The 23424-nt window shown below is 39.3% G+C and overlaps 2 protein-coding genes across 2 annotated transcripts in view; one reads left to right on the forward strand and one right to left on the reverse strand.

Annotated features, from left to right (window-relative positions):
- Nucleotides 1-4573, forward strand: part of SCYL3 (SCY1 like pseudokinase 3) — a 35475-nt gene extending 30902 nt beyond the window's left edge. The window contains exons 11-14 of the mRNA XM_063298556.1: nt 117-288; nt 1389-1547; nt 2358-3073; nt 4227-4573. Of these exons, the coding sequence (XP_063154626.1) occupies nt 117-288; nt 1389-1547; nt 2358-3073; nt 4227-4286 (1107 nt within the window). The 3' untranslated portion in view covers nt 4287-4573. The remainder of the gene's footprint in view (nt 1-116; nt 289-1388; nt 1548-2357; nt 3074-4226) is intronic.
- A 274-nt stretch (nt 4574-4847) lies between these two features.
- FIRRM (FIGNL1 interacting regulator of recombination and mitosis) overlaps nt 4848-23424 on the reverse strand; it is a 34756-nt gene continuing 16179 nt past the window's right edge. The window contains exons 10-24 of the mRNA XM_063298559.1: nt 22342-22406; nt 20871-21019; nt 20106-20235; nt 19515-19701; nt 18818-18900; nt 18509-18560; nt 17618-17707; nt 16487-16672; nt 15691-15813; nt 14916-15011; nt 12012-12125; nt 9934-10038; nt 8931-9011; nt 6660-6779; nt 4848-5268 (exon numbers count right to left, since the gene is read on the reverse strand). Coding sequence (XP_063154629.1) covers nt 5083-5268; nt 6660-6779; nt 8931-9011; nt 9934-10038; nt 12012-12125; nt 14916-15011; nt 15691-15813; nt 16487-16672; nt 17618-17707; nt 18509-18560; nt 18818-18900; nt 19515-19701; nt 20106-20235; nt 20871-21019; nt 22342-22406 — 1767 coding nt within the window. The 3' untranslated portion in view covers nt 4848-5082. The remainder of the gene's footprint in view (nt 5269-6659; nt 6780-8930; nt 9012-9933; nt 10039-12011; nt 12126-14915; nt 15012-15690; nt 15814-16486; nt 16673-17617; nt 17708-18508; nt 18561-18817; nt 18901-19514; nt 19702-20105; nt 20236-20870; nt 21020-22341; nt 22407-23424) is intronic.

Here is a 23424-nt window from a genome sequence, read left to right on the forward strand (position 1 = left end):
CCCCCCCAAGTACTGGAGCTATTAAGGAAGGGATTTTTTTAACCTCAATAAGTTGCTTTTTTTAGCTGAATGAGAGTAGGAAGCCAACTCCATTTGACAGCATATCCTTATTCTAGGTTTTACTTGGCCTGCGAGATACTAGTGATTCTCTAGTGGCTGTGACACTGCAAAGCTTAGGAGTGCTGGTCTCACTACTTGGACCTGATATTGTTGTGGGGGGTGACAGAACGAAGATCTTCAAGCGTTCAGCACCAAGTTTCACTAAAATCATGGATCTTTCCTCTGAAGGTAAATAAATATAGCCAGTTTTAGCTCTCCTACAAACAAAACAAGCTCTATTGATGAAGCTGGAACAGTAATTGTAATTGGAGCAACTTAATCACAATTTGTGCTATACTTTAAAAAGGAAAACACCAGGGACAAAATTATATGCTTAGGACTCCTATGGGGATAGTTACTGAATCATTAAATTGCAGTAATTTTCTCCTTGAGATAAAAGGTTGTTTACTTAATGAGTTCTAAACAAAGATAAAGTTTAATTATGTTACATAACTTGGAATAATTGCATAGCTAGTAGATAGAAATCATTAACTTTATACAGCAAGTCCTTAGTCGTAATAATGTAATACTGTTTTATTTTATTCTGGCTGCTTGCTGAATATGCTGAATCATCAAGGAACTGGCATTACGACTGATCGTCTACTGATCTCAGACATGCTTCTGGGTTTCACTGAATTGATATTTTAATGGAAAATATGTGGGTGAACAGCTTCTGGACTCTGGAAATAATTTTTTAATTTAAAACTTCCTAGGAAGGACTTGTCTGCTCAGCTCAATTTACTTAGCTTCTTATTATTTTTCCTATCTCACTCACAGCGAGATTTCACAAGTTATAAAGTGGTGTAAGAGACTCATCATCATCTAGTAAACAAGGTGTCAGATCGCATCAGTCCCAGAAGCTCTAAAAAATATAGAATCAACACATTTCATTCAGCAGTACAAATGCCAGATCTGTTCAGGCAGGTTGCACTGTGGTGTCAGGAGTGAAGGCTGAAGGCTCCGTTTCTGCGATCAGTTTATTTGTGCAGGGTGATGTGGGAAAAGCGTAGGGTAACTCATGCTGCTGGGGGTGAGGATTCTTGTTCAGATGGATTGCCTTGGAAGGCCAAATTGGGCATACAGATCAAAGACTCCCCATCTTTGGTTTATTGTTTTGCTTGCAGTTTTTATAACACTTTACCTATCTTATGATAAGAGCATATAATTCTTATCTTTTTAAAGAAAATCAATAAAACAGTATTCTGAAAAATACTAAATGTTTTAAATGCTTTGATATTACTGGGTTGCTGTTTTTTTTTCTGGTATAGATGTCTTTTATATCCTTACAGACTCTCCCGATGATGTAATGAGCTGTGAGGGTAAGCTAATCTATCTGCCACTACAGCATAATTCAAGTATGTTCCTCAAGTGCCCCAATTCTGGAAATTTGTCCTTCAGCAACAAGAAAAATGTACCAGGGGAAAGTCCTCGCATTGCCTTAAGAAAAGGTAACCTTGGCCCTGCCTGCTACAAACCTGTTCGCTTTTCCTGCTACAAACTATTACATCTGCCAAAATAAACCAAAATCCAGATCTGTACCTTTTGGCTAATAGATTGGGAACTCTGTGACACCATACTCTGTTTCTTTTGAACTGAAAGAAATGAAATTTCATAGCAGTAGGTGTGTGAGGTCTGTAATGCCTTAATTCTATTGCCTAAGAACTTTTGCCATAAGCCATTAAGGATAGGATAAAAGCCTTTATTAGGATAATAGAATAGGTGATCACAAAGCCGGTCAAAGCCTTGAATAAAATTTGCGTACCTAAACAGCTCATTCAAACAGTCTCTACACCCCTACGTCACAGCCTGGTACTATTCCATCACTCCTTGCATGGTTCTCCCCCTTTCCTTTGAAGATTTACAACCGTTCTGTAATGGCCTCAATTTGTTTTCCTTTGATAAGAAGTTTTTCCCAAACAATCCCAGTGTCTTTGGAATGCAGGCAGTTCTCTTACTTGCTGCTTCAGTTTCACATTCCTAATCTCAGTGTTCCTCTATCTAACTTTCTATTTCTACATGTTTGAGTTTTGCGTTCAGACACCTATTGTGCCTGAATGCTGAACTCTGACAAGGTGAATTCCAGGCTAGGAAACTGTTATTCAGCTTTAGAGAATGTTTTCTTACCTTGTATTATAGTCAGGTCTCTGAGCGGAAGTAATATGCCTGTGTGTTTGTGTATGTGGGGGGGTAGGTAGATACATATATTCCCAGGAAAATAAATCACTAATCAAAGCTTGCGTATGTTCTGTCTTCTCTAGGGGAGCAAGACTCTCTGCACTTACATAATATTCCTAGTGGAGTGGATACAATGAGTAATGGCAAAAACTGCCACCATGTGACTGAGACGAAGACAGAGGAATGGCCAGACTGGAATGAGTGTGAAGAACCCAAGCCAGAAAAAAGTCGAATTGCTGATACCAAACTGAAAGACTTTTGTGTTAACAGCCATCCATGTCTTGCCAATCGTGATGGAGAAGAGAAATCTTGGACACAAGAGGCTTCTAGCCCTAACTTTCAGCTATCCTCAGGAAACAGGCCCTATGCTAGAGGGATAAATGACGTCACAGAGCCGCAGCTGCCTCCAAGTATGTTTGAGCTCAAAGAAGAACTCAAAGCTGCAAAAAACAATCCTTTGCCAGAGTCCATCAGCAACAGTGTTGGGTGTTACCCCAGAGACCAGAATCAAATGTCTTATTTGACTAAAACTTCATTTCTAGAGAAGTCTTCCAAGTTAGAAAGTGGTTTAGGAGAAGAATTTGTGATCCAGGTGAAGAGGAAAGAATTGCATGACACAGAGCTGGACTGGTTTGCAGATATGGTCCCAGATATCAAATCTTCATCATCTCTCTTAGTTCTACCAGAACTAGAGACCCATTCTACTATTCAGAGTAACTCAGACACAGTTTCGAGCTCTATGAGTAATGCACAAGAAGCGCAGTTTTCTTCTAAATTTGCGGCCACAGAAATTACGGAGGTAAGGATTTGGAGAACAGAATGCTGCTGGGGCATGGAATTCCAGTACAGTATTCTATGAAACTCATGCTGTGTATCAGTTGGCTACTAAGGTTGTTATATCAGGTTGGTTACATGAGAGATGTGGCATGACATTCTGTCAGCTACATTCTTAGTAGAGGTGCTCAAACAACACAGATTCAGTTGAACAGTTTAGGACAGATCACGATCTGATTGAATTGAAACTTGAATAACTTGGTTGATTCCATTTTCAGATGAGACATATTTCTGCGGGGGTTCAGGGGATGAATAAGGTTGGTATGCTTTTCCCCCCCTCCCATCTTCTCCTGTGTGGCCTTTGTGCCAGGTCACCCACCCACTAATCTCCCAGGTGCTTTCCTTGCCTTAGGCACCATGTTTTAGTTCAAATGCAGCATGTCTAATGGCTCCAAACTTGCCAGTACCTTCCTTCTCCTTACATACTGTAAACCGCCCAGAGTCCCTCTTCTTGGGGAAGATGGGCGGTGGCAAAATTTGAAGAATAAATAAATTCCTTTAGCTGCTGCTGCCAACCACCAGTCACTTTTTGCTACCCCCTCCAAACACTTGTGTTCCACATCTGTACATGGACAGGACACGTATCACCAGAATTTGGCTGTTTTGTACAACCCTAATCCTTGCGTTCTGTTTTTCAGTAATGGCACTGGCAAAGAGAGTAAATGACTTTTCTTGGCAGGTGACTGCTTAAAGGAAACAGCTATTAGCACCAGTCTCATAATGGAGAAAAGATACAAACCTAAAATAGTTCTTGTAATAACGTTAGAGAAAAGGCATGATATTGTTGGTAAGCAACTGACTAGCTTCAACAGGAAGGGTTCTGTGTCTGAGTTGGATGTAGCATCCCTGTTTCAGTTAGTAATGTAGGAAAGTCACACAGGTTCTTGGTAGGGTTTTAAGAAGAGATTGTTTTGATCAGTAGGAGTTTAATTGTGTTAGATTCAAGATAATCACAACCCCCAAGATGGTTGTGTCTAATATTCCTATTGCTATTCCTGGGAAGGAAAAATGACACCCTGCGAAAAAATGCACTTTCTCGCTAACTGCCATTAAATAACAGTGGTGCAAACAGTTCAATAATGTCTCTGCTGTAATTCAAGATTTGATCATTATTTCAGGTAGATGGTGTTGGCTGGGAAGACGACGACCTGAATTGGGAAGAAGATACTAACTGGTGATGATGGAGATCTTCTGTTGGTTACAATTCAGTAGCTTCTTTCACAGTATCCTGGACATTTTTATCCCCCGCCCCAGGCAGTGAGAACTCGGTATTTGCATACCAGTGCAAGTGCTTGCCTTTCTGAGTTAAAACTTTTAGGCCAAAACTACAGCAGGGAATTCCCTGCCCTGGTTGCTAACAAGGAATTATTGGACAAAGGGGGTTGTTGCAGATATGTGGCTTTATATTTCCACAATTGTTTTGTTTGTGGAAAATTCTAGGAAAAATAAATGGATAAATAACTAACTTTTTGTGCAACTTATTTTTATGAGAAAACTAGGCTTCAACATGTTTCTGTTGATTCCACAATCAGCATACAAGAGAATCCTATGACAACTGTTTTTACAAGGCTAATTGTAGAATAACTATGAGATTAAATTAGGACAGGAGAGAAATACCACAGGATAGCAGCAAATCTTGGTTCTTATATTGGACAGTTTATTTCCTAGATAAAATGTCCTGAAGGGGATCATTGAATATATTTGTAATGTTTATGTTTTGGTAGTAAAGACAACAAAAACAAACTAAAGAAATGGCATGAATTAACATGCGTGACATTTTTAAATCATTATTTTCACTCAGTTGCAATATTTTTCAACTAGAAAGCCATTACAAGTTATAAACATAAAATTAACATGCAACTTTCTAGATCCAGAATTACTACTAGTTCTGCCTGTGTGAATTCAAACCGTAAGTGTGCGACTCCAGTTTACAGTACAGTACTAAAAGCACCCACCAAGGGCACCTTGGTCAGATCAACATATACTGTTCTTTAAGCTGTTCAGTGTTGTCTGTAATGCTTCCAGTTTCTTTGCAAGCCAAGCGGGGGGTGGACCTTTCTGTAACAACTGCTTCATGGTCTCCAACATCCTTTCAGCAGTGTCAACTGTTGACTTATATTGCATCTCACTGGGTGAATAGCAAGTCCTCTTGGGGGAGGGCTACAATTAAAAAACAGAAGAGTAGTTCTGTAACAAGGATTTTAAGCAGGGAGATGTAAAATGAACCCAGTCAATGCAATAAAACCCAACAACTTTCTATAATGCTTTTTGATTTTCAAGCCCCACATTGCTTACATAATGTTTCTTATAGGCAGGTTCAAAGTGGCTCTGTTTTAACTGTATGGGTAGACTGCCTGAAATTAGTCCTCCTTGGCAACCAAAAAGAATAGATTGTATGGCTGAGGGAAGCTCCTTCACATGCAGATATGTAGCATCTTTTCACTTACATTCTTGTAAAGCTGCTCTGATACTACTGGCTGTTTATGCAGTTGCTTAGTGAAGATGGCAGTTTGGAAACAAAAGCCAGTGTGAGCCATGTAATAGTAGGTCTATAGAAGCACCTGTAGTCCAATTGCTACAAACTGAGTTTTGGGGAAAAGATTACTGTATACAGGTAGTCCTCGCTTAACCACCACAATTGGGACCGGGATTTTGGTTGGTAAGCAAAACGGTCATTAAGCAAATCCAACCTGATTTCACAACCTTTTTTGTGGTGGTCGTTAAGCAAATCATTGCAGGCATTAAGCAAACCACCTGGTCATTAAGCGAATCACTCCATTCCCCATTGATTTTGTTTGCCAGAAGCTGGCCGGGAAGGTCAAAAATGGCGATCACGTGACGCTATGTTGGTCATCAATGTGAATCGGTTGCCAAGCACCCAAATTGTGATCATGTGACCGCAGGGACACTGCAACGGTCATAAGTGTGAGAACCGGTTGTAAGTCATTTTTTTCAACACCATTGTACTTTAAGTCCAAACTATCAAGTGAATGGTTGTTCAGTGAGGACTACCTGTAAATATAAAGCTTCAACAGACTTCAGATGGTCAAAACTTACCTGCCCTACTTGAAATGACTCCTCTAAATACAAACCCTACAGCAGTATTATGACAATTCTGTAGTCCTTTCTATTACACAGAGAAGATTAGGAGGAACTGAACAGACTTTCTCTTCTGAGAATGATATAAGCCTAGGAAGATCTGCTAGAATGTAAAAATAAATTTCAAGGCAGATAACCTAATATAAGATTAGGGACCACCTTGTGAATTAGAACATTGTTAAATAAATGACTGGCAGGTGCACCTTCTTGCAAGTAAGATTTCATCCTGCTAGCAACCACTTTAGTAAATGTGACTCCCTCTGTATATACATCTTAGATATATAAGCTTTAATTGGAGTTAATTTCCATGAATGAAAAAACTAAGATCATGTAAATAGTTGTTAATGTCACAGTATTGGTGAGAACCCTAAATTTTCCAACATAAAAATAACACTGTGATACCCCTTGTCATTCTGAAGTTAGACTTTCACACTGAAAAGACTACAATATACCTCTCCAATAACAGCTCTTTGCCCATCTGCTCTGGCCTCCAGGAAGAAGTGCATAAAAAGAGCATTTTCTTCTTTCATTCGATCTGCTTTTGCTTTTGGCATCTCCTCCATGTGTTTGGTCTGTGAGAGAATAACAAAGAAAAATGACTATTAATGACTGTTAATAATTCCTACTACTGGTAGTCCTCGACTTATGGCAACAATTGGGACCGGAATTTCCATTACAAAGTGATGTGGTCATAAAACGTAGCAACAGCAATCCCTGCAGTCCTGGTAGCTGTCGTTAACTGAATCCCACAGTTGTTAGGCAAGGCAACTTCCTGCCAGCTTCTCACAATCAAGTCAGTGGGAAGCTAGCAGGACGTTGCAAGTCCCAGGCTGGCAGGCAGGCAAGTGGCTGCTGCTGGGTAGGGCGGGGTGCGGGGGTGTGGGAAGGGTGTGCAGGGATACGCAAGAGGTGCCGCATGGGCCGGGGGGGCACGTGGGTGCGGCGTGGATTGGGAAGGATGCACGGGGATGCATGGGAGGTGCTGTGTGGGTTGGGGAGGGTTCAGGGGGTGCGCGAGGTGCTGTGCGGGTCAGGGAGGACGCATGGGTGTGACGGGTTGGGAAGGATGGGTGTGAGAGGTGCTATAAAGGTTGGGGAGGGCACGGGGGCGTACAAGATGCGCCACTCTGGGAAGGGCTGGCAAGGGTGCAGCGGGGGTCAGGAAGGGTGTGGCACAGGTCAGGAAGGGTGCGTGGGGGTGCACGAGAGGTGCCATGCAGGTCAGGGAGGATGCGCAGGGGTACAGCACAGGTTAGGGTGGGTGTGCAGAAATATGCAAGTGGCCAGCACAGCACGACCACAGAGGGTCTGGGGAGGGTGTGCAGGTCCCGGCGACTTGTGCCCTTCCCTCCTGGCTTCCCCACCTTTTGGCAGGGCAGATTTCAAATGGCAGTCACGTGATCATGGGGTGCTTGGCAACTGGTTGTAAGTGCCAATGGGTTGCCAAGCACCCAGATTGCGATCATATGACCATGGGGGCACTGCAACAGCCGTAACTTCAGGGACCAGTTGTAAGTCCATTCAGCAGGGACTTTGAATGGTCGCTGAACAAATGGTTTTAGTCAAAGCTGGTTGGATGTAATCAAAGCAGACACAGGCCAAAATATAAAACAACTGAAAAAAGCTGTACAAGATCGGAAATCATGGAGGGAGCTGGCTTATGGAATCACCAAGGGTTGGATACGACTGAATGGATAATTCTATTGGATCTGTATCATAGGAGTTACCTTAGTTTAGCCCTAGAAGTGGGCAAGGAGGAATAAAATTATGTGGACACTCAGGTGGGGAGGAATAAAGATCCAACTTAAAACTCTAATGTTTATTTTTTCCCAAGTTGTCTTCAGTCAGAAAAGTACAGGTAGACCTCAGCGACTGCCTCGGGCAGTGACCATTCAAAGTTACAACAGTGATGAAAAAGTAACTTTGCGGCCAATGCCTGCATTTACTACCTTCTCAGCAGTCTCTTCCTGAGCTGCTTTTCTTGGTACTTCCTCAATAGGTGCCAATGGTAAGCTAACAACTTCAGCTCTGTAATCTTAGTTAGTGGCAGCTGCTGCCTGTAACTGACAGGACTTTAATCAGTTTCAGCTTTTGTTTGCCTCCTAAGCTGCTTGGTCTGGGAGCCCTGAGCACACTAGGCAAATATCCGCCACCAGCACGTTGCTTTCGATGTGTATTCCCCACTGTGTGCCTGCTTCCTCTCTTGTAATCCCTTCCTCTCCAATGAATGTAAATACAAACATTAATTCTCTTCCTTCTAATTATCCCAGCGCCAGGGTGAGATTCCAAAGAGTGGAGGACTGGGGAGAAAGGAAAGCTGAAGTAAAATTGTAAGCCCAGTCACAGTCACGTGATTTTGCACTTAGTGACCAAGTTGCCAGGCCCAATTGTGGTTGCTTTACAATATAAATATTTAAAATAAAAGTGTATAGCTACACACAGGCTATAGAGACCTTGCTTTGGGTATTCAAATGTGTACTGTAAAGGAAAACAAGACAGAAATCTTGTCATCTCACTCAGAATTCTGTAATGCACAGGGCCTTGTGGCTTGTCCAGCCAAAGTTCTAGATTATGTTCCAAGATTCATAAAGGCTCTACCTGTTCTGCAGGCTCAATGTGTTTTAAAATAATAAATGCAGCATGCATACTTACTTACGAAACATTAATTTAAAAGTAGATTTGACACTAGCATTGCATTGTCACTTTTACGTTTTCTTAAATACCTTGGAGAGAAAGCCAACAACTTTGCTTTTAATTTCAACAGAGTTCAGACATTTCTGAAGTATTTCTTCATGGCTTGTTCCCTCGATACAAAGACAAAACAGGAAAGTAAGGAACAGTTTATACCAATGGCTATTTGGTTTCTTTATTAGGTGCAACAATCAAGCAAGATCAAGGAATATCTACTAAGTACTGAATATATTCAGCATTGGAGAAATTTATGTTCCAGTAAGTTTAATACTGAAAGTCAGGTACTTAAGATTCTGCTCTGCTCATATTTCCTTATCTTTATTTTCTGCCTATACATTCATTTTAATGTAACCATTTTAAAATTCTTTTCACAATGTACCTAATTATCTTATGTAAACAACAAACATTACAACCAAAATACACTTCAGAAGAAATAGAAATGCTACACCACTTCTCCATACACTTTTTCGTGTCTTCAACAGTTCATATTTTAAGATTTAAAATACTTATCCAGAAACATGACTTGGTACTGAGCAAATGTGATGTGTTACGATGAAACACAGTCATGACCATGATAAGCAATTCAAGGATGCTGATCTAGCAAAAGTTAAATCTTCCTAACAATTGTATTGCTAGTGATCAGCCTACTGTTCCCATCCCTAAATTCTATCATGCAAAAAAAGGCTTGCAGAAGAGGGAAGAATACTTGTTTTTTAAATAAAATCTGCAAATCTCAAGGCAAAAGAGAAAACCCTTCCTCTGTTTCCTCACTTTCTCCAAACCTCAGGTTATGAAAGATAATTCTGCCTTTTCTCAAAACTACGGTAAATGCAGACATTTTGGACTTGTACTTTGGGCAAGGTAAGTGTTTCTGCTGCTTCTAATTGCTCCAAATTACATTACAAATCAGTCCTCTAAAGGATTTGCTTCACAAGTGGAATACACATCCCAAGTTAGTTACTTGCAACAGATAGGAGTTTGAAACAATTTAACTTGGACTATCTAAAACTTGAAAAGCACAGTTGGACTTCTTACCTCTGCAAACTGAGTGAATGACTCTATGGCATGCTGTTGTATTAGCCAGCCATTGTTAGCCAGCAAAGAACCAAACAAACAGGACAACTTGGACAGAAACTGAACCTAACAAATGAATAATACAATTATTATTTTCGTTTAAATCTATGCATTAAAGTAATAATTACAGAAGGAGACCTATATAATTCATATACAGCTCTTAGAATTAAATCATGACAGTGCTTGTTAATAACAAAAAGGCATTTCACTCCCTCCAGAACAAACCAACAAACTTGCAATAACGTATCACAGCTGTTAAAATGTATTCATGTATATCAACAAACTATATTCATCAGGAGTAAAGAAATGGAAATATCTCACATATCAATGACTGTCAGTTTAAAATAAATTCAGAGTCAAGTCCAGATGGAGTGTCTTCACCAAATTTCTGCCCTGTGAGAAAACTACAGCTACGTAGTAAGTCATTCTTTGTGGCCTAACACTCACTTGCAAATTGACCTCAGCTGCTACATTCTTCAATTTTCCAGTAAAGAGAGGAAAACCAACACAGTCCTCACTGTCAAATCTTTACTTGAGAGATTTACCTAATCTTGCATATTTTTATACATTTGTAGGAAACCTAAGGTTACTTGTATTGCTCCAAGTTGCTATATGATTTACTAACTGATTTTTTTTTCTGATCAATCTCAAATTCCTCCAATATGAATAGCCTGGTATGAAATCTTTTGGTGGGAAAAAGTTGAGTTGTTTGTAGCTTCTGAAAGAGCTTGTCTGAATTTTCTACATTATAAAGTTGATTGCAATCCAAATCTATGCTGAGCAGGGAGGGGGGGCAGGGGGAGTTGGGTGGGACAGGGAGTTATGACTGTAAGAATCTGTGGGTCTTACTCCAAAGAGATACTGATCCTTTGCTAACAACTCAGAATATACCAATTCAGACTATTTGATTCTCATTATTACCACAAAGATAGATTCTTTTTCACACTTCTGTAGTAGTTCTTGCAGAAAAGCAGGCAGTAATCCCTCTTCTATCTAGTGAACACCATCTGAGAAAGAATTCCTGATTTTGACTCAACCTATTTTTGCTTTCCACAAAGTCATCTCATCATGAATGTTTTGCATGGTCACCCTGCCAAATATCTTTGATGTTGGGCAGATATGCAGATTGGTATATTGATCTCAGATGAGATCTGAATCATGGATTTATTTTGCATCCTTTTCCGTTTTGAATGCTTTCTTTTAGACTTGCATCCAATAAAGTTGTTCACAAAATTTATGGGAGTCGATCTTAATAAGGTGGTTATATTCCCATGCATCAGTCAGTTATTGGTTGCTCAGCCTATCATACATTGACCATTATTTCTTTCCTCTTTAATGTTCAAGATCATAGAGTTCTCTATAGTTGTGGAATATAGGTATCTGCAGAATTATTGCCTATTACATCAAGAAAATTGCTTCCTTTTGACATTCTTAGGATTTGTCTTTGTTATTATGGCCTAAGTGAAGCACTCTCATTTCTTTCAAGCTTCTTGTTAAGTAAGTTCTTCCATATTATGTTATTACCAGTAAGCCAAATTGGCCCCTTCATCCTCACATGCTACCAGAACAACAGCTCTGTCCATGGCTTTTTATCGTAGATCTACCCAAACTTTGACTTGGCCTGAAACAATTATCATTACCAACTAATAGGAGAGTTAGGTTAACCCTCCTATTAGTTAGATAACAGATTGGTTATCTGCAAATGGTAATCCACCTGCCCCTTCCACTGCAGGGTTACATCACTTCTACATTGATTATTGAGGATTGGGAGGGAATTCTGCCCCATCATCAACATTTCTCAGCTTTAGAAGACTTTGTGTAAGCACAGAGCTGCATGTTTGACTGCATGGATGACAGCTCAGAGAAGGGTTATTGCTCTTCTTTGGATTAATATAGTATCCAGTAGCCAATGCTGAAAAGTAACATCTCAAGAACAGCACAACCGCTATTTCTTATTTTCACTATAACAGTTCCAAAGGTTACATCAAAGAAAATACATATAGAAAAGAGAGAACAGAATGACAGTTCACTTTATTTACCTGGAAATCTGGAGGAATGAAAGGTTTTCCCACTGAAGAAAGAAAATCTAAGACTGCAACCACAACATGATCAGGGGAATTCAGTTGCAGAAGGGAAGTTTGTAGTGAAAGTATCTACAGAGAAAATAAGTATCAAACATAAGAAAAATTGCAGAAAATAAGTCACACTGAAAAATAATGCCTGATACTTATTATGATCAAGATTCAACTTGCTCAGACATTTATCCTTTCCTCCTTTTCATAAGATAAACTCTTGTGCCTTTATCTCATGCAGACACCACTGAATACAGTATTGAAGAAAGTAAAAAAAAAAATGCTAAAGCATTTTGAAAAACTCATTTATGTAAGTAGCAGGTCAGCTTGGACTGATTTTGTACTTTGTCTCAGAACTGAAATAGTCATATCATGTTTTATGAATTCCACACTCACATATACATATTAGTGCTCGATTTGTCCTGATTTTATGGTAACACAGAAATGGAATTTAATGTCATCAACATAGTATAACACTATGCTCATCCAAAATGTGAACCTAAACTGAAATGGGTCAATATTACAGGTAGTTCTCTGTTAACAACGGCAATTGGGACTGGAATATCTGTTACTAAGTGACACAGTTGTAAAGTGCAATGTCATGTGACCATGCCACTTAGTGACAGCAATTCCAGCACTTTCAGTCACCATTGTTAAGCGAATCACACATCGCTATTAAGCGAAGACATCACGTGGTCGCCATTTGCAACCTCATGTTGGCTTCCCCATTGATTTTGCTTGTAGGAAGCCAGCAAAGAAGTTCACAGATGGTGATCCCATGACCACAGGATGCTGCAACGTTGTAATCGTGTGACTGTGGGGACACTGCGACCTTTGTAACTACAAGGACCACTTGTAAGGAACACTTGTTCAGCGTCGTCATAAGTCTGTATGGTTGCTGAACAAGTGGTCATTAAGCAAGGACTACCTGTATTTGTTTGTTATTCATTAGATTTATATTCTACTTTTCTTCCAGGAGCCCAAGGTGGTCTATGTAGTATTCCATTGCCCCCCCCCCCACACACACACACTATTTTTTTCCTTGTCAAAATCACTGCCTTGTGAACAGGGACTTTTTAAGATTCCGAGAGGCTCGGGGGCAGAACAGACATTTGGACACCCCTTTTTTTTCTTACTGCATTGTACACCTATGTAATTGTGGGAAAATCTGAAATATTGATATAACTCGTACTGTTATAATTTAACTGATTCGTTTTGTTGCCTTGAATGAAAACTCTTACTTGGATAGTTCAGATATTAAAATACACTTTGGATGGGGAAGTCTCCATGTGTGGGGCCCCAAGCAACAGTCCTTATCCTCCCACACCCATCACACTTTTAAATTACTTTCTTCTCAGAAGATAGACTAAGCTGAGAGATAGTGATAGCTCCAAAGTCACCCAGTGAGTTTCCATGGCTGAGGGTAGACTTAAAATTGATGGATATTTCAGGAAGGACAAAAGATGGAATAGATGCCAGATAATCTTTCAAAAATACAGGCAGAGTAAATTACCCCTATTCTGAGGAAATCACCCATAGCCAGTCACAATTAGTGTTGGTAAGGATCGGTACTGACACAGACCTAAAAGTTAAAGCCCACAAAGGAGGGGAAGTGGAGAAATTTAAGACAGAGAGTAGAGAAAGAATACCCTAGCCATAATTATCATGCCTGTATAAGGCATGCACAGTGGAATACACAGATCAAGTTGAGGAACACCTCTTAATTTGAATGAGTTCTTCAGATCTCACTGAATTCTTGTGAAATGCTTTTAGAATATAAATCCTTATGAAATAGAATATTTATATTTATGTGTAATTTTAAATATTCTAAAATTATATAAAATGTTTATACAAATATTTCATATATTTTTGATCAAAATATATTTTGAAACATAAATCCTTATGAAATACCTTTGAAAAATTACTTGTTGAGAAGTCATTAAGTAATAGCGAGTTGAGATACAACAAGATTGAATTTTTATGAGAAAATAAAGGGAATGCTTATCAAATCTGCAGATGATACAAAGCTTGTACTCAAAGAGCACTCATCAACATTTCCTCATCAACAGGAAAGAGGTATCAAAATACCATAAGGATCAATCCTTCAGTAATTTCATTACTGAAATAGATGGAGAGAATGATACAGTTATCAAAGTTGTAGATGACACAAAACTGATTGAGATATTTAGAAGGCAGCACTGCAATTAACACCAAAGGTTACAGAAATAAGTTGAAAGAAATAGATTAAAATTTAACAATGATACATGAAAAATTAAGCTTTAAATAAACAAATCAAGTGCATAGGAATAAAATGGAGGGTACTATTCTTGGTGATAGTAATTGTGAAAAATTATTTTTAGCCTTAAGAAAAGATGACAGGAGGAGGATAGCAGATTTCAAATGCCAGAAAGTATGTCACACAGAAGAAAGTCAAGATGTGTTTGTTATTTCTTGTTCTAGAGGGTGGGACATAGAAAAATGGGTTTTTTTATTACAGGACAGAAGATTCCGATGGAATGTTAGAAAGAACTTCCTAACAGTGAGAGCATTTTGACAGCAGAACCAGTTACTCAGAGAGACAGAAGGCTCTTCTTCACTGGTTGTGTTCAAATGTAGGCTAGCTGGCTCTCTGTCTCAGATGTTTTAATGTGGAGTTATTCACTGAACAGGGACATAGGAACTTTGGGAAATATGAAGTAGTTTGGCTATTTATAGCCAGACTTTCCATAATTGTCAGAGGGCAGGAATGTGGCATTCTCATATTCCCATAATTGATAAAACCCCCGATTACTGTATTCAGCTAAAACTGTCTCTGAAAAGCAGCACATTAGTCATTTGTGCATGAAGCCTACCCACCAAATCTTTGCTTACCTGAATTAGCAACTGTGGTTCCAGTCTTTCAATGAAAAGCTGGAGAAGTTGAACTACGAAGCAAAATGTTTGCTGGAAACAGGCTAGACTGGATACCTTCATCGATAAAAGTAACATTTTGCGTTACCACAAGCACCAGTTTCATTGTTTAAACTAAATGAGGTTCTTGGAACTACAGATACAGTGGTTAGTAATATTAACACCAGGAAGAGAGATACCGTTTCTTTGTGGTAGCAGTCACTTTTATTACTGATCAACTTTCAGCTTATTAAAAGCCATATTTTAAAACTGTTTACAAGAGTATGTGCCCTTCTTGTATAGTGAATTATGAAGTAAACTACCTTCTAAATAAGAGGGTGGACACATTTTTTAAATGTGTCCATTGGCTTCTAAGATTTCAGGGAACATGGCAGTAATGTAATGAGAGGAGCTTAATACACTTATTTAAGGGCTTATTTAATAGAAAATGGGGGGGAGGGGGGATCACGCCACTGAAAACTGTCATTTTGCCAAGGAGAAATGGGGGCTGCACACAGCATTTTTCTTCCTCTTCTGGCAGACAACAGAGATTATTGTCATCACGTCTTAAATGCTGTCATTTATATGAGAAGCAAGTATAATGAGATACAACCACAGGTATTGTAACAAAAAGCAGGAACAAGACGTACCATTCACTTGCTGTCGTGGAATATGATTTCCAAGTACAAAAATGTTGTACCTCCCCTGATTCTGACTCATTGCCTCTAAAGCGGCCGCTGAAACAAACACTCTTTACCTGTGCAGCTGGCAGGTGAGCTGCAATCTGGCCAAGAGCTCCCACAAGTGCAGCTTGCTCCTCCACCGCCAGGGTCTCCCTCGCACTCTGGCACATAGACAGCAAGGCCGAGAGAGCTGCGTTCTAGCAACCAGAGAAAGAGTTGCAAGAAGTTAGAAATAATCTAGGACTCGTCCTCCAACCGCACAGCTCCTCCAGTATGGAGTCCTGGTGAAATTACCTTCAAAGATTAAGTGCCTAGTGCGGTGTTTCTCAGCCTCAGCAAGTTCAAGATGAGTGGACGTCATGCTGGCTGGGGAATTCTGGAGTTGAAGTCCACACTTCTTAAAGTTGCTGAGATTGGGAGACACTGGCCTAGTAGGAGCACTTAAGAGAGGTTCAGAGGCTATAAAAACCAAAATTAAAGCAAATCAATTACACTTTTTCTTTGCTGGAATATTCTGCTCGCTGAAAGCAGCAGAAGCTATTTCTGTATGTTCTGGTTTTTCTCGGCAACCACAAGGAGGAGAAAAACAACTAACTGCACTCTCCTTTCAAGCAATAGCTCTGGAATTCAGAGCTCTCCATCTTCTATGCAGATTTACTGCAGTAGATAGTTCTGGATGCCTGGACACAGCCAGGCCACTCCTCCTTGTAAGCCAGGAAAGACTAAACCCCGTATCATGAAGAAAAACCACAGGATACTGGCCTGTGATGTACAGGCTTCCCAGAAAAGGTAGGGACTAAGGAAGACAAAATAATCCCCAAGAGTTTTTAATGCATAGACAGGAATCCTTCGATTCATGTTGTTTCTTACCACCTGTGGAAGTTCATTCAACGACTTTTCACTATTCAGCCACTCCTGACATCGCACAAGTCCTGCCGCAAAAAGCTCATGAGCAACCTGCTGTCTGTGCAGTGGTATCAGAGCCTGAAGAGAAAGGTGTTGCCACAGTGGCAGGTTCTCAGTATCTTTTGGAGGAAACTTTTGGGTGAATTTTAACTACAAAGAGGTTAAAACAAAAACAGAAAAGCGTGAGATAAGTGCTCCATGAAAGTGGAAAAAGTTCAAATACACAGCTTATTCCACTATCCAAGATATGACTTGCTCTTTTTTTCCAAGATTAAAAACCTACCCATAGCAATAAGCCTAAAATATATTTATACTTTAACTGAAAGAAAAGACTATAAAGCTTCAGTCAGTACTGTGAGATATTCTGAGGGATGCAACTGCTCACAGACTGTGCCCAGTGATTTTCTGGAGTCATGTTCCGCTACTCCTCTTCTCTCATAGAGACAAGCAAGACACTTTCACAAGCCACCAGTGCCACTTTCAGCCCATCATCTTTTATAAGTTGTTTACCGAACGCAGAAACCCAAAGTGTGTATGTGTGTGTGTGGGGGAGGTCTGCCTGATTTTTTGGAAGAGTTTTTTTGTGGTGAGGGCTCTGGTTTTTAAGTTATACAAAGCCTATTTGGGGACTTACACTATAATTTTCATGTGCTTGTTGTCTCAAAATGATGGGAATTATGCCACTAATTTTCAGCAATACCTATCAGAGGAGGCCCTGGGAGCTGCACAGAAGTCTGCTGTATCCTGCCACCCTCCTCTGAAATATTCTGAATGATGTCATGAGCAGCCACAAAGGGTACACAGTAGAAACCCAGAGGCCACAATGAAGAACGCTGAAATGTATTTCTAGCCACCCTAAAGGTTTAATACCAGGTGGAAAAGTAATAGTCATATTAAAGGAAAAGAAAATCTTTCTTTTTCATTCCATGTTATAATTATGCATCAGAAATAAACTGTCCTGCAATAAGGAGCAGGTATATTTTACCATACGTTATCATCAATTCAAACTGATTCATATTAGCTGGTGAGTTGATATTCACACTGAAGAAGGAAAGCCCAATATTTATAAGCTGCCCCACATCAGAAGAGACTTGCCTGGTGATCAGGGGCCATCAGAAAGAGCAAACGTCTTAATAGCACCCCTAGGAGAGAGACTTGATAACATTCAGCAGGACAAGCTTTTATCTAAATTGGAACACAAAACAACTGGTTTTTAAAGGAAAGGATATTTAGTAAATGTTATTCGAATGTCCAGAACCTGCAGCTACGCACACATTGGCCTAATTCTAGGCAGCAACCAGTCCAACATCATAATTATCTCCTTAACATTATAGATTCATCATCAGAAATGCAGAATGTCTGCCATAAAGACTATCTAGCCTAACTAACCAATATCCCTTTCATATCAACCACTTCAAATTCACTTATTTTGTTTTCATAAGAAAAAACAAGAATTTCTTCTTATTCAGGAGTTTAGTATCAGAGCACACAAAGACGAGGAATAGTTTAGTAAAGGTCTCCTGGCAGCTTAATAAAGGAGCCAAATCCATTCTAAAGAAAAACGCTTACCAAAATTAATCACGACCAAGCACTCCCAAAAGCATTTCATCCAGGTGGCAACATTCAGGGAAAGAGGCCCCCGGAGAAACAATGACTGGGCCAGGAATACTGCTTTATGTAACCCAAAAGCACTCTGCTTGGATATGTGCCCAGTATCACCAGTGCAGTAATCATTTTGACTATCTTTTCTCTATTCCTGATTTTCTAAATTACGACACCAGTATTTACCACTTTGTGCACAAGCAGTCAGGCAATGGAGGGGGGAAATTAGCATTTTTCCTATATTGTACAGTAACACTTTCCAAGGTATCAGAAACTCTGGAATTAGAATGTGGACATATTTCAACTTCACATTGTTCTTTGCCATTTACTATTTCTGCCCTGTTCAAATGTATCTTTTCATAAGCAAAACCAAACGCTGCTTACCAAATAAGCTATTACAAATGCATGGTGAGCACAAAGGTCTTCTGTTCCATATCTAGAAGATGAGAAAGACAGCAAGATTAGTATATGAATCAATGTCCAGCCAGTCACTATTAGTGATCTTTCAAGGGGAACATTTGGACTCAAGTTCTTATTTAGCTTAGCATGGCTCCAAGCAAGCACAGTTTTAGGCTGAGTGGAAGAAATTGGAATACCCTTCTTGATTTTCAAATGTAAAGGATAAGTAGATAAGTCACTCTAGTGCCACCCTTTGTTATACCTACACATCTTTCAATACTTCTTTGATCTTACCGGGCAAGGAAACACCAGACATCCATAGCCAGGAGAGCTGTGTTCATGTTTGGACCTAATACAGTTTCCAGCAGGGAGGATTCCTAAAAATGAAACAAACACATGCAGAGAAAGAAAAGGGTTTTTTTAACTGTCATCCCACAGGCAATAAAGAGAAAAGGTAGACTTGCAGCTGAAGAGGACTACAGAAAAATACTTTAGGATTTGATTACCAGCCTTGAGCATATTTTGAAATTATAAATAATAATAGTTGCATTAAGAAATCACAGTGATTTAATTTGGGGGAAAGAGTAGACTTCTGGCCATGTATATCGAATTATTGCAAGCAAACAACACAATGCTGCAATATGTAATTTATAGCCCTAGAGAAGATACGATCTGAGTAAGGAGTTAGTAAGCTAAACAATGAGCAAATTACTTGGATTGGGGGCAACAGGGGAACAGATAGAGGAGAGAGCAACAATGTACTGAAAAGTTGAAGCTAATAAGGGCTCAATTTTAACAGTGGTAATGAAAACAGTATAGTATGTGGTATGTGTGTTTCTTTTTAAAAAAATCAAATTTCTTGATAATACTAGCATAATCCACATATGCATCAGTATAGCATGACCTATCCAAATCTCCCAAAATTAATGCCTGATTAAAAAGGTTCAAAATCTTTGAGCTCTTCCAAGTCAAGAGTTGCAATTTTCCTTACCAGTAAGTAGAAATGTGAAACTGGAAGGGATGTTATAAAGGTACACAAGTGGATGCAAACATAGCGGTAAAAGGTGAGAGGGCCCTCAGCTTGTTCTGTCTCTGTTGCTCCTTGCAAGAAGACAGGAAGGGAAAGCTCACTAGAGCACTGCTGAAGACTGAGCAGTAGGGCTGCAAACAAGGGGAACCTGTAAGGAAATGAAACAAAACAGTTCTTGCTCTACAAATCAGTGACCAGATCCTTGGCACTAGCCCTCACACAGCACTAAGATAGAGACTGAAGCATGTTATTAACCACTAGATTTCCAGAAAAAAACGAAATCAAGTCTGACAGTAATTATATAAGCCAAAGGAAAATCAGTATGTCACAGAAAGCAATAGTTAGTCTTCTAAAACAGATTAATTTAAAAATCAATGTTGAATTTCACTTGCTTCATTAAAACCAGACACTACACTTCCTTAAAACAATGTAATCTGTTTCCATAAAACAAGTTCAGGACATGTCAAGACCTTGGCTTATCAGCAGAGAATAGTCTGGCTCAAATACACCCATACATGCCAACACAGATTAATGGCAATAGGAAGAAATCACCTGGGAATCTCTTCTGGGAACTGACTTCCTCTGTTCCAAAGAGCCTGGACCTCATGGGGCTGGGATGGTAACATGTCCATTATAGAAATAAGAAGCTGACACTGTGGAAAATGCAGCTCAGGAGAGAGAGCTGAAGTTTGGAAGAACAGACAGCATATGCATTTTGTTTAAATAAATAAGAAAGCAAATAAATAAATAAATAAATAAATTCTATTGTGTTCTCATGTTTGACAGGCCCAACAAATCCACATGCAAAAATTTACAACCCTAGAGATACGAGAATCTATATCTTAACCATAGTGCATCTAACAAGCATGGGACTGAAATTTTTAATGACAACCTAAACTATCTTACTAGGAATCCTATCTTTTTAAAATACTTGCTGTTGATTTTCCAAAAGTTTAAACTGCATCTTTCTTTCTTTTCTGCTTTGGTCAGTTCTATTTAGCAGTTTGAAAAGTTAGAACCAGTCATGGTTACTCATGCTTGACCTACAATGTACCTAAAAAACTACAGAAATCAAATGCAGCTGACATATTCCCTTCCTTTGTTTTTGTCTGAAAATCCCATTAGCTATGATAAGAAAATAAAAGAACTTGAACTGATTAGATTATGTCAACATCTGATTTGAAAATGCATGCAATACTGTTGCAGTGAGTCTATATTCTACAATAAACTAGTAAGGAAAAAAGGTTTTGGATATACAATAACAGTTCTCTGCCGCAAGCTAATGTACTAGAGCACATTCAGGACTGTTAAACCTACCTAAAGTTTTACTTAACACCACTTCTAGGAAAGGCCTAAAGGAAAGCAATGGGAGGAGGAGAGAGTCCAGTGACATTAGGAATCCCCTGGCTATTTCAACCTGATGAGCCTCAGAAATCACCAAAGCATGAAGACTCGGTGGAAACTTACTGTTGAAAAAGAATGCAGAATGTCTCATTACTGTATGCATTATGCAACTTCAATTTCTTATACTGTACTTCATATGCCACTAACCACTGAAGTATAATATTAAATACTAAAAATAAATTTTTAGGATTCAAAATAGTAGAAAGCTGAGACATTTACAAATACACTAAATGTCATTGCAGAACGATCAGGCGGCCTTAGAGACTTAGATTAAAACCTCAATTGCAACGTCTCCTAAAAACTGATATCCTGATCACAGAAATATCTATCCATTGGTAATATATTGCTTAGGTTACAATAAGGGACTGAAAACAAATGTATGGAAATAGCCACTTTTTAAATAAATACACTGGGTTTGGTCCTTGTCTGGGCATAATTCAACCCGCTTTCTCTTCAATGATGTACCTAGCAACTAACATCTTTCAACAGCTTTTGTTTCAACACAGGGACATCATGGCTGGCCACCCATTCTTCTTGCTATGTGGTAAATTGCAGTCTGTTGGTGTGCCTAGAGAGGACAAAGATCCTAAATTGGCTTAAATTTGGCTAGGCAAGAACTGGTGGTAGACAGAAATGTAATAAAAATGATTTGTTTACATGAAATACTAATATCTGGGAGGGCATTAATACATACTATATAAACATTTTGAGCTTCTCTGTCTTTGGTTTACTTTCTGTTCCAGTTCTGAATAATATAAAGCTTTGGCCCTTTCCAGCCCATCCTAAACATGACAGCTAGCATTCTCTCTTCTAGTGATTAATGTGTTTGCTACATGTTTTTCAACTACCTGTTATCTGACAGAATAATATACATCCCAAAGACTCCAGAACTGGCAGCAAAGAATTTTTTCCTGGATGTTAGTACCCCCATTAATTTAACAGTTAAATCTGAGGAACAGCAGAGAAGTAGTAGAATGGTTTTTGTCTGGAGATGTTGTTGCTATCAGAACCAGAAATCCCCTGGAAAAAAAATATCTGGCTTATAGGGAAACAATTTAATATTTTTAAATTCCATACTGGCTATTGTGGCTAGTTACCACGGATGTTATAAACCAACACACATGTAGTAAGGCATACGATTTTGGAAGGCAAGAGATTATCTTTTCTCTTATTATAATCCATAATATAGCAACACCATTACAAACTCATTCAGCACTGGACTTTAGCTTATGTGGCTCATTTCTTGATACTTGGTAATTCCAAATTTGAAAATTATACCAGGAAAATGGCTTTCAAATTAGTTCCAAATTTAAGCACACAAATCACTGATGGAGGGAGCATTCTACAGTAAAATCAAGTTAGTTGCTAGCTATGCTTCATTTACCTGTATATATGAAGGTATGTCTGATGAAGCTGATAGCAAGAATCCACCAGGAAAGAAGTGAACTCCTGAAAAGCAAACAGTGTTAAATACAAATGCCAAAAAAAAAAAACCCAGACAGAGGGGATACTGAGCAACAGTAAACTGGAATCAGAGGCTGAGAGTCCACGTAGGGTTGTGCTCCCTCTAGAACACCAAGTCTACAAACTGGGAATACTCCTTGATCCTCAGCTGTGCTGAGAAACCTATTTGTGCAATTGTGTCTAGAATGCTACTTCTTGAGTCATTCAAATTTAGCAAATGTTATCTACAACTTGATCGCATTCCATCTCAGCTGCTGCAATGTATACTACTTAGAGCCGGCCTTGAAAAGTACTGCAAAGTTCAACTGGCTCAAAACGTGGCAGTTAGGTATAGATTAGCACAAGCTGCAAGAGTCAAAGATGCCTATACTGAAAGATCTGCCCTGGTTACTCGTTGCTTTCCAAGCACTGTTTAGAGTGTTAATGTTAACTTTTAAAAACCCAGCTGGCTTAGGGCCGGACTACCTAAGACAGTGTTTCTCAACCTTGGCAGCTTTAAGGTGTGTGGCCTTCAACTCCCAGATTTCTCCAGCCAGCAAGTGGATTCTCCAACCAAAGAATGGAAGCATAGTGGGTCAGATCAGTGTCAATCCTTTCTTCCATCCTTCTGCTGAAAATTGCCTTTCAGTGGTTCTAGGGCAGTGTTTCTCAACCTTGGCAACTTTAAGATGTGTGGACTTCAAGTCCCAGAATTTCTGGCTGGCTGGGGAATTCTGGGAGTTGAAGTCCACACATCTTAAAATAGTCAAGGTTGAGAAACACTGACCTACGGGAACCATTTCTCTCATGTATCTAGCTGGATATTAAAATATGCAGAAGAGGCTCATCTGAAGATGGTCTTCCTCTCCTCAGAGGCCCATTTCTCTGGTACACAGGAGAGGGCCTTCTCCTGCATTGCTCCCAGGTTGTGGGCTGCATTACCTCAGAAGTTGTGTTTTGCCCTCACTCTCTTTTCTGCCAGGATTTTATTTAATTAATTTATGAAATAATCTGAATTAATGTT

Source organism: Candoia aspera, chromosome 3, assembly GCF_035149785.1.
Source record: "Candoia aspera isolate rCanAsp1 chromosome 3, rCanAsp1.hap2, whole genome shotgun sequence".
NCBI lineage: Eukaryota > Metazoa > Chordata > Lepidosauria > Squamata > Boidae > Candoia > Candoia aspera.